General features: G+C 33.4%; 1 protein-coding gene across 1 annotated transcript in view; it reads right to left on the reverse strand.

Annotated features, from left to right (window-relative positions):
* Positions 1 to 584: 584 nt before the first annotated feature.
* Positions 585 to 12,317, reverse strand: part of LOC124966048 (cadherin-8-like) — a 154,199-nt gene continuing 142,466 nt past the window's right edge. The window contains 2 exon segments of the mRNA XM_047527154.1: positions 585 to 1,128; positions 2,333 to 2,584. Coding sequence (XP_047383110.1) covers positions 635 to 1,128; positions 2,333 to 2,584 — 746 coding nt within the window. The 3' untranslated portion in view covers positions 585 to 634.

Genomic DNA, 12,317 nt, shown 5'->3' on the forward strand with positions numbered 1-12,317 from the left:
ATATTTTAAGGCTCGACACAATATTTAAAGATGCTATTCAGTCTCTGGTGAGTGGGGCCAACAATTATGTACAATGTGTGGTCACCGTACCGTATAATCTAGGAGGCCTCCCGAAACTCCAGAAAGTCATAATGTACAGCAGACCAAGTATTGCTTTATCATTTGTGGCGGGATCCTTATTGGTGAAGGGGAAAAAACCATTTGCATTCATAAAAATCCTTGAAGAAGACACATATCAGCAGCAGATTCCTTGCAGGTCCGTTTTTCTAAGAAAGCACCTTTTAATTTTGATTTTTTCCTCTTTTTAAACCATTTCTCTAAGGATTAGCTAGGATCCCAATCTTTGTGGTGGTCAGGTAAATATCAAATATCCAAAGACTTCTAGACACTCCACATACTTAATTCACACTCCACAAATTTATAACCTCCTAACATATACTTTTTTATTTTTATTATTTTTTTTTTGGTTCAACATTAAAATGTGGTTGAGTTTATAGATGATCGGTGCTAAACTTGCCTCTAAAACAATAGCCACATTGGTTTGTATCTAAGGGGAGTGACCCTAGAATATTACAGAATGCTCAGTTCCACTGAATTTTTTTTTTTTTTTTTTTTTTTTTTTTATAATCCACTGTCAAGTTTCTTTGTCACTTTCACCAACAGAGTAGAGTTCTCCCAGTCTCTTAAAGCGGGGACCCCAGTCACTGAGGTAGTCAAAATTCTGGTCTGAGTCTGATGTGGTAGACTCCAAGGAGCTGAGGGAGCCAGCCACAGACCCTCGGCCTTCATAGCCATAAATCTGAATGGAGTCATATGGTGGGGCCGTAGGGTCATTATCTGCCTCATGCAGCCTTACATTTATAAATTCATCGACATCAACACCATTTGGAACTGGAGCAAGCCCTTGCCTTGGCATGAACTGCAAATCTGGTTTAATATCCTTACGGGGTAAAAATCCATTAATTCCATCTGGGTTTTGTAAAGTTGCAATGTCAAAAGCCTCTGTGTCCTCCTCCCCGCCTCCTTCGTCGTCATAGCGGATGATGTTTTCTCGAACGTCTTCATCGTCTTTGATAATTAACGGCTCGTTTTTATGTCGCCTCAGAGTTACGAACAGCACCACAATGACTGTAGGAAAAATATCAAATAACAATTAACCAAAGAAGCATATAATTTTACAATCAGTACACCATATATGTTAAGAGAAGGGGCATTTATGAGCTTATGGCTTTAATCACCTTTATTGGGAAACTAAGCTGAACACCTTTCTGAAGAATGGGCACTGAATTTTGAGTAAATGTTATTCCGGATTATTCCTATTTATTAAAGGCTGATGATGCTGGGTTAAATGAATAGGCTCTTAGCTAGTGAAGGTGAAGGGTACATTTAATACGGTTTTCAGCTCTAACGTTACAAAATAAAAATGCAGAGGGCTAACTTGGGTAAATTATTTAATATCCTTTGGTACCATGTCTCTCTACTGTTAAAAAAAAAAAAAAAGACTAGCTACCTCCCATTTTGTTTATTTTCTGCTTTAACAATTCTTTAAGATCCTCTCCAATTTAAAAAAAAAATTTCAGAGTGAATGTCAAATATGCATGCGCAATTTCTTATCTTGTTGAAAGCTGAAACTCCTAAACCTGGAAAGGTGTAGGATGGTGAAGTAATGGATAGGGACACACAGCCAGGTACCCCTATCAAACTTGGGCTACTAGAGTAACATATGCCAGAGAAGTAAGTTAGGCTTAAATCCAGAGTACTGAGTAAGGATGATAGGAAATGACACCATCTTTAAGGTGTTTTATTCTTTAAGGGCAGCATTAGATATAACTTTTTATGTTTTATCAGTCTTTTTGAAGACAACATTTTTTTATCTAGATTAGTTTCTTTTTATCTCATTAAACTTTGGGATCTGATGAACTCAGTAACCCAATTTACACCTTGCTTATATACAATAGTATTGTGGGCATCTAAGAGAATACCCTGTTTACAGTAAGTGGTGTGCATCAGAAGATCTGGAGATCTTATATAATAGATACTTGTAAACACTAAAAGGCCTATCCCCACATTCACCACCATATGCTATTTTTATGCAATGCCCATCATTCACTGATGATGGAATTGAAAAAGGCACTGAAAGTCCTCTTCAACTGGATCTGTACTATCGTAACATTATCCTGACTTCCTCTTAGTGACTTCACAGTGTGGAAAAGGAAATACTTCTTTTGCCAAAGAATGCTGATGCTGGCCAGGACACAGTTTTCTGTCCTTGTTTTCAGTCATTCATGAACCAGAAAAATGTTGACCATGAGGCTATGAAGGAAATACGTACCTAGCAGCAAAATGATGCATGCTAATATGGCAATTAAGGCGCCCATACTGAGTCCAATCGGAAGGACATAAGCTTCAACATTACAAGACTGGACAACGCCATCATTGCTGCAGCCACAGACCCGGATCGTTAGGGTGCTGGTACTGCTCAGTGGAGGATTCCCACTGTCACTGATTATGATTGGTAAAAGATAGACTTCTTGTTTCTGGCGGTTGAATCCATTATGCTTTGCCAAAATGCTGAGGGAATTATCTGGAAAGAGGGAAAATTATAATAATTTGCATTGTTTCAAAATGGCTGTCCAAATAGCACTTATTTTTCTAGTTCATAAATTCCCTGCAAACCTTAAGACAATCCCATCTCCAGTGGACCTCTCAAGCTCTCTTTACCTTTGTACTTCCCACATTTTCATTTGGCATAAGCCTAAATAACCAAACAATAATAGGTTGAATGCATGGAGCCCAATAATGACCGAATGAAACTTTACCAGCACCAAATAATTGCAAAATATTTAATTTATAAAAATAATCTTCAAGTTTAAGGTTTCTTTTGGAAGACATACATTTTCCCAAGTTTACATATATATATAAGCTTAGTTTTCTCTCATTTAGCTTCATAATACACTCAACAAATTTGGATAGAACTGCACCATATTTGAAAGATTAGCTAGAGAAACTCTGTATTAAAAGGTAGACAGGATTAAAATGCAGCATGCAAATTGAAGTACTTGGTTGACTCCCTTAGGTACCTAAAAGAAGAGACTATCTCACTTTTCAGTATTTATACTAAGAAATAGCAAAAGGCTCATTTACTGCTAACTGGAGGAGATGTGCCACATACATAAAAATTGTTTAGACTAACTTTGTTTGTAGTTGTACTACAAGTAAGAACAAGTGAGAAGTCTTAAGAGCAGGTATTCTATGTGTCAATTGCTGCATGTATCAATTAGTTATGTGGAGATACTGAGCAATACTAAAAGATAACTACAGTTTGACATGAAACTGGTTACCAAGAAGTGATTGGTTCCATGTTAACCATATGATTTTAAAATTCAGTCACCTCAAACTTTTGGTTATTTATTACCCTCTCATGAGTGATCACATCATACATATTGTTAATCTATTTTCAAATTCTGATTAATGAAATACATATGCCCACTAATTATCTTGTACTATTTTCATGGTCAAAAGCAAATAAACTTATGACTACTGTGTATAGGATTATTTGTGTAATTCTTATTTCAGTTGATTTTTTTTCAAATATTGACAAATTTTCAGACTTGAGAAGATTGATCAAACTCATCATTGTGCATTAAAGCATTCCAAACCACTGGTGTCCAATTTCTGAATATCAGTGTCCTGCTGGTTTCCAAAATACCCAAATAGGTAGATACATATTCCATTAAATAAATTTAAGTAAATATGTTAATCTTACCATATAGTACTATATTATAATTTCCCAAAAAATGAGTCGTTCCTCAGAATAGATGTATAATTAGATGTCATTTTGCTTTATGATAAAAACAGGCCTACGATATCTTACTAGTAAGGAGTCAAACAGAAAAAGCACTCTGAGTTAACAATTTTTTATAAATTTCCTCTGGTTGTGCCTCATTATATAGTAATTTGCTGAGCAAAAAGAGGTTTCTAATGGAGTTAAGCAGTGATATACCAAATGATCCAGTAATCTTTATTTCCATGACCTAGAAGGAAATACCAGTAAGCTAAAAGCAGGGAACATTATCTCAAAACATACAGAATATATAGTTGTGTTATATTTTCAGAAAGTATGTGACAAGTTTGAGTACAGTTAATTAGTGCAGGGAACATTTGTGGGTGATTTCATACACCATAGTTCAAAACAGAAGCTGGGAATTGTTCCTCAAGATGCAATTAATAAAATTACAATGAGGCTTTTGTCTTTCGTGGCTGACATTATTTATATGAGAATTATCTTTGCATATTCTCTCTTTAAAGTATTCTAGGATGGTAATTTAGAATCTGCTGTAGGAATTTTGCTTGTTGCAAGAAAAAAACCATCTCCTTTATCACTTAGAAAAGCATTGGTGGGTCTAACACTAAACACATACTCACATTTTTTTGTATTAATGCTGGAATTTGCATACATTGCTTTCCTTTTCACACAGGAAATTATTGCATGGATAAAGGAAGTCAATTAGTTATTTTGTTAAGCTTCACCTGCCAACTGTAAGCAACATTGCCTTTTTGTCTACTGTGTTGTGGGTTATGCTTATACTGATTTTTCATTTCATTACAATTTTAATTTTAATAGAGTAAATTTTATCAATCTCTTTCATCACTAGTGTTTTTACAACTTATTTTAAAGATTGCTAATTATATAAAATTGGTTTCATAATGCTACCTTTCTGATTTAAGTCATTATATGGAATTTATTTTTTCCATACTTCTAATTTATTTTCCTAAGGTTAATTATGGAATAACTTATCCTTTATCCACTGATCCTTAATGCTGTCTCTCACAAGTAAATTTTTCTGCATCTTCATCCTTTCATGGAATCTCTATTCAGTTCCAGTAGTCTGCTTTTCTAACTATGCATCAATAGCATCCTTTTTATGAGTGAGAACTTTACAAAAATCTTGATATTTGCCAAGGCATTTTCCCCAACCATGTCTTCTTTAAAAGTTTTGGAGTGAAGGGAGGGGAAGGGGTGTGGGGGTGGGGAATATAATAGAGTGAAGCAGACATTATTACCTCATTGTACATATATGACTGCATGACTGATGTGATCCTACAATATGTACAATCAGAAAAATGAGAAATATACTCCATTATGTATGATTTATCAAAATCCACCAATGCATTCTACTGTCATGTATAACTAATGAAAACAAACTAAAAAAATTTATAAGAGCATATGAGCTATTCTTCTCTATTTGCTGTTCTCTTATAAATATAGAATCAGATTATCGAGTTCCATGAAAATTCCTATAAACCTCTGGGAAAAAATGTATTCAAATATAAACAAATTTTGAAAGGATTGACAACTTTATGACCATTAGTCTTCTATATCAAGATATGATCAAGGTTTATCTATCAATAAACTTTTATATTAGTTAAAAGAGATTATTCATATTTTTATAGATTTATTATTAGATGCTATATATATTTTGTTGCTATAGTAAACCTTCTTAAAATTAACTACCTTTAAAAGTGTATTTTCAGTGCACTGCTTCTGGTATACAAAATGTAATATTTTTGTTCACTACTCTTAATTTCAGTAATCTTCTAAGACTTTCTCTTACTTACACAATGTATCTTATCGGAGAATTTCATTTCAGTATGATAGTATGAGGAGATCACAGAGATGCTTCTCAATGCAAATGACCAATATCATAAAGGAAAACACATTTAAAGTTCCTGGAAATGTTTTTAGCGGAAAGTAGCAGATGAAGAAATGTTTATTCAAAGCAATAGACACTTCATAGTAAAAATACTGAGAGCCAAAGATGATAAAAAAAATCTTGAAAGCAAGGGTAAAGTCAGTCACTTCCAAAGGTAACCAAATATGATTAAGAGCTAAATTTTTATAGAATCAGTGGAGGCCAGAAAGAAGTGAAATAACATGTTCAAAATGCTGAACAAAAAACCGAAAATTGTTATCCAAGATTTATATCTAGCAAAGTTATCCTTCAATGTGTGTGTGTGTGATAGAGGCATTCCCAGACAACAGAAAACTAACAATTTATATCAGTATTTATTAAAGAATGTTTTCTTCAGCCTGAAGGCAAATTATTCCAAATGGTAATTCAAATACACATTATAAACTGAAAGCATCAATAAAGAAAATTATATAGTTTAAAATACAGCATAAATGAAATTTTTTTCTTTTTATTTTAATATTTCCAAAGAAATATATAAAATAATATGTATCTAATGTATTGTTGAGCATATCAGAAATAGCAATTCAAAGGTCATAATTAAATATTTCAAAATCTCTCCTTCAATAATGTTGAAAACAATGAGTTAGAAATCAACAAGAGGATAGAACACTTGAACAATAGGAAAACCACCTACACTATACACATACCTATAAAACATTCCTGCCAAAAAAAGAATGAGTATTTTCTTAAGTACACTTGAAATATTCTTTAGTATAGACTATATCAAATACAAATTAATGTAAAATGATGGAAATGACACAAAGTTTGTTCTCCAACCATTCCATGTATGTTTTCCATTAAATGAAATTAAAAACCAATAATATGAACGAAACTGGAACACTCTCAAATATATGAAACTCATACTCATGGTCTTAATTGCCGTCTTTACTAACCAGTGGGTCAAAGAAGAACGCAAAAACAGAAAATATGACAGGAGAAATATGAATGATGATACAACAAACCAAAATATATGGGATGCAGCTAAAGCTGTGCTTAGAAGGAAATTTATAGCTCTATATGCCCATATTAAGAAATAGATAAAATTAAATTTTATGCATATATAAGAGAAACTAAAGAAAAACTGAATGTGTAACACAGGTTTCTGACTTCAGCTTTTAATAAGCATTCTGTAAGATGGACCAATATCCAAATGGACATACTACATATCTTAACCATACCACCTGGTTCGCTGAGATGAATGTTCAAATATTGATATTCCCCATGATTTCTTCCAGTTAAGGGTTTTCCTGTTCTCTTATACACTTGGAGTGCTTTATTTATAAGCATTACACCGAGAAGAAGGAATGATTTGATTTTTAGAATCATGCTTCATTCTTTATACACTTATTGTTTATAACTGACTGCTGAAGGAAGTCAGACGTCATTAAACACTTGATGGAGATTTTAAGTAGACATATTGCACCCAACACATGTCATATGATAATATTACTAAAGTAATGGTAGAGTTCCTTTCTCTTTGGCTGAGTAAACAAAGTATAAAGCAAAAAAGAAAAAAAAAGTAGTAAAGAAGGAATCAGAAAGGCAATAACTATTTTCAAGTACACATATGAGTAAGTTTGTATAGTATAGTCATGTTATGCATAAGTTTTCCTTCAAATACTGAGAACAGACTATTAATAAAAAAATATTCAGTTTAATCTTAGTTTTTATAATTTTTCCTTTCCAAACAATTTGTTAGAACTTTCTAGAAGTTATGAAATGTTAAGGCAGTGAGTGGTCTTTTGAAATTATGAAAACAAATAAATAATATTTCACAAGATGTGTGTATTATCTCATCAAGATAAAAGCCTTGAAGACTAACCTTATGCTAACCTTACCTTAATACAACACCTAGCACAGAACCAAAATAGAATCCACAGCATAGATTCTTGAAAGGTTTGGCTCATTGTTTAACCCACTTTTATTTGAAATGAGTTAGTTTCAAGAAACTGAATTCCCAACTGATACATTAGAACTAAGAAATGTTTAAAAATAAGGAATGAAACAGCAGGGAGTATTTGTCTACCTATCCATCCATTCATCCATCTACCTATCCACCTATCAAATCTTATTAAAATTTTTGTTACAAAATAAAAACAAAACAATAAACATATCATTCTGAGAATATTTGATCAATAGAAATGGAATGCCACTTCATCTTTCTCTGTCTAGATAGAGATAAATATATACATATATCTATAAAAATACAGACAGACATATAAACATACAGTGCATATTTAGAATTTTACTATTTGTATTATAGGACTGAGGCATACCTCTTGCAGGACTAAGGTTTCCTACATATACACACACATGTGCACATGCACATCTGAGAAAGAGGACCACTAGAATTTCTATATTTCAGATTAGAGATTTATGGTTCTCTCAACATCCCCTGCACAGTCTAGTCCCTGCCTAATTCCCTCTGCATGTCCTGCCACCCTCCTTTGACTATTTGTTTCAGTCACCGTGGCCTTTGGTGCGTCAAACATCTTTGCTTCTCAGGGCTTTGATATTTGTTTTTGCTTCTGCCTGAATATTCCTCTCCCTCTCCTTGTCCATAATTCAAATTATGAATATTTACGTATACTTTTTGTCTATACTTAAAGTTAACTTTTTTCGTGAATAATATTCCTCACAAGTTGTCTCTGATTTCTCTGGATACATTACTTGTATGATATTATAAAAACGTTTATACTTTCATCAAGACACTATTTCACAGGAATCATGTAATAAGAGAAATATAATAGATAATGGAGATGCAGAAATAAACTAGGAAAATTCCAAGTAACAAATAAACCAATTTAAGATGTATAATGAGTATTCAGCAAATATTTTCTAAGTAAATAAATGACTAAGTAATGATAAGCCCTGTTTTGTGCAGCTCATGTTCATTTCTTGTTATGATACTTAAATAATATAGGAGATTATATATATGTTTCAAAATAAATCAGAGAGGGAGTTCAATTTCTGGCTACTGGAAAGCATATATAGCCTAGGGTGGTATATGGAAATTTAAGAGACATATTGGTAGTGCATAAGCCTTTCTTTGGGCATAACTATATTGGCATTATTGAGAGCAATAAACTGAAGATGCATAAATGCAAGTAGAGGCGACTCAGAGAGGAAGAAACTTGTTCTAAAATATTGGAAATACCACCATATAAAAGAAGTGCACACCAGAATTCTCTTTTCCTGGCTGAAATTGGATGCCTTAGTCCTTTATTCAGGGTGGGTAATACGTACTGAATGATTAACTCTTATTATTGGAGAAGCTTTTTCTTTGATTATTGATATTCAGAACTTAACCATTTAGAACTGGAAATTAAAGAACATTCTTTCATGCAACAGTAGTATCCGTATACATTTTTTATGTAAGTAATTAAGACAGTATTTGCTATGAACTCCTCAAAGACGGTCTCCCTCAGATCCCTATACTGAAGCTCTGTCAGTGTGGCTATATTTGGAGATGGGGTCACAGAGGAAGTGATGAAGGTTAAATGAGCTCATAAGGGTATAAGACCTGGTCCTATAGGATTATTTTCCCTATAAGGAGAGACACTAAAGAGTAGGCACTCTCCTTTTTTCTCTTTCTGTGGGCACACAAAGAAGTGATCGTGTGTACGCCCAGCAAGATGATTGCTGCCTTCAAGTCAAGAAAAGAGGCCTCAGGATTAAACTTACCCGAGCTGACACCTTGACCTTGGACCTCCAGTCTGTGAGAAATAAATTTATGTTGTGTTAGCCAGCAAGTCTGAATATTTTGTTATAGTAGCCCAAGTGGATTAAGACAATGTTGTTATCAGTAATTAATTCCATGAAAAATTGAAAGATCTGTTTAAAGAAATAAACTGTTGATCTCTGAATTATGCTTTTATTTGCATACCTTTTCCCACAGTCTTAACTTCCTTTCTTCCTTTCTTCCTTTTCATTATTTTCTCTGCATTTTTTCCTTTTTTTTTTTTTTTTTTTTTTTGGTACCAGGGATTGAACCCAGGTGCACTTAACAACTGAGTTACATCCCTGGTCTTTTATATTGTTTATTATGAGATAAGGTATTGATAAGTTGCTTAGGGTCTTTCTAAGTTGCTGAGATTGGCTTTGAACTTGTCGATCCTTTTGCCTCAGCACACCCCTCGCCCCCACTGGGATTATAGGCATACACCACCATGCCTGGTTCTCTGCATTTTTACACAAACTATGTCCATTATTTGTACTTCTATTATTTAAGTATTTTATATTTTTTCATGTTTTCAATATTTTTAGATAAAGTAAAGGAGGAAAATCCAAACATTTTATTGTTTCAGTGTAGTCCATTTGTTATTGCCCCCAATATAGAAATTTTACTTTGGTCTAAGTTCTATTCATTTACAATCATGGGGCTATGACTTTTTGTTGTCCTTTCAAACGCAAGCAAAATGAAAAAGGAGTCAGAATTAATGAAGGCCCTTGACTGACAAACATTTACGACAAAGTAAGTAGATGAAGAGATGATCAGTAGATATTGTACCTTTTTGAGAAATGTCTCCTGACATTCGACTTGCAAATTCAATTCAAATTTTCTAGGTCAGGTCAAATGAACTGAGAATGGTATGTATGAAGGTCTAAACAAAGGGGAAAATGGCAGCATGGTTGTAGGTGTGGACAAGAGGTTTAATTGCATTCTAGTCATTGTGTTGTGTCTCTTGTTTATTTATAAATTCAAGAAAAGCAAGGGAAATACCAAAGTCATGAGCTTTGACTATATTAAAAACATTTATATATAGTATTCAATATTTAGGGATATGAAGCACATATCATAGCATCTGCACTTGATTCACATCTCTTTACTCCAAACACTGAGTCTGACTGGAAACATTCACTTAGTATTGAATTAATAAAAATTAAGTCTTTGTGAAGCCAGTCTTCTCCAGTGCCATTATAACTTCCTACATAATTCATTGAGAGTGCACTGACATATTAAATCTGCCACAAACAGCTGGATATTCTGAACCATTTCATTAGACTATTGACTTATATATCACTGTTTTCCTTTTTCTTTCCTCCCTAGACTGTCCATCATGCCACATGGTGTCAACAATCTCAACACTTATTTGAGTGCTCATTCATTGTCAGATATCATCACAATTAATAATAAAATATACCGAACCATAAAATATTGATGAAAGTCCCTTTGACTTGAAGAACAAAAAATATCCTTGTGGATATTTTTGGATTAGATGAACACCACACATAATATTTAGTCAATAATCTACAATCATTCATAGAATGAATTGTATTTTTTTAATAGAAAAACACTCTATGGGCTCTTTCTGCATTATACCCATCCAGTCTTAGAGTTCTATAAATATTGGTACATTTGTCATTTGGGAAAGGAAGTATACAAATGGTGATCTCTCCTTTTCCCTTTATAAAACTTAGTTTTCATCAAGAGACTAATAAAACTTACAGAAGTCCTAAGGTTTTTTTAAGAAGTTAGATTTACTGTTTTCAAATTGTTAATATGAAATAATTTTTAGACCATGTGAAGGTACTGGAATAGTCTGCGAAAGAAGCTTACTATCTTTATCTTCATACTTGTTAATGCCATTTATGTATATATAATGGTTGTTGGTGGAATATTAGTGTAGTAAAATATATAGTCACCCCCAATAGGACAGGTCCACATCCTAATCCATAGAAACTGTAAATGTGATCTCACTTGGAAAGGGGTATACATAGGTAAAGTTAATAATCTTAAGATATGGAATTATTGTGTATTACCTGATAGGCCCTAAGTTCAGTATGTGTCTTTAATAGAGTGATGCAAAGTAGGATTTAACGTAGAGAAAAAGAATAGGCAAGTTGATTTCTGAGACATAATTTGGCATAATGTGATCATGTGCCAAGAAATGCTTCCAGCCAACATAGGCTGGAAAGATAAAGAACAGAGTCTCTACTACAGTAAGTCTATGGAGAAAAGCAACTCTGCCAACACCTTGATTTCTGATTTTTGGCCTCCCCAGTTCTGAAATGATAGGCTTCTGTATATTATGGGTCCCAGATCGTGGTACTAGGTTATGGTATCCCTAGGAAATGAATGCCATAAGCAAATCCAATTAAATTTACTTAGGGTTTACAGAGGTAGGACAAAGTATTTTTAGTTCTGTTTTGTATATGATGAGCAGGGTTTCTGAAAGACAAAGTGACTTTCTCAAGATTTCTCAGTGGGAAGCTAAGAATAATAACCAAGTTCACAATATTTTCTACAGTATTTTCTGCTACCCTAACACAAATTACCTCAAAGAGCAAGAGAATATGGACTCTAAGATAAAAGTTTTATTAAAGCTCAAGGACAAGAGAAAAAGAAAGTGTATGGAAGGAGGTTTTTCCTCCTAAACACCTTTATCGGAGACGAGGAAAAAATCAAGTGGTCAAGGTTACCAGTGAAAAAGAGCACAGGATTTTTAGAAGAAAGAGAAATCCAGCAAAAGTTCTCATACCTCAGAGTGAATATAGCACAGCTTAGCACAGCATAGTTTAACACAACATAATATAATATAATATCACCACAAATTCATTGTG

Source organism: Sciurus carolinensis, chromosome 16, assembly GCF_902686445.1.
Source record: "Sciurus carolinensis chromosome 16, mSciCar1.2, whole genome shotgun sequence".
Lineage (NCBI taxonomy): Eukaryota > Metazoa > Chordata > Mammalia > Rodentia > Sciuridae > Sciurus > Sciurus carolinensis.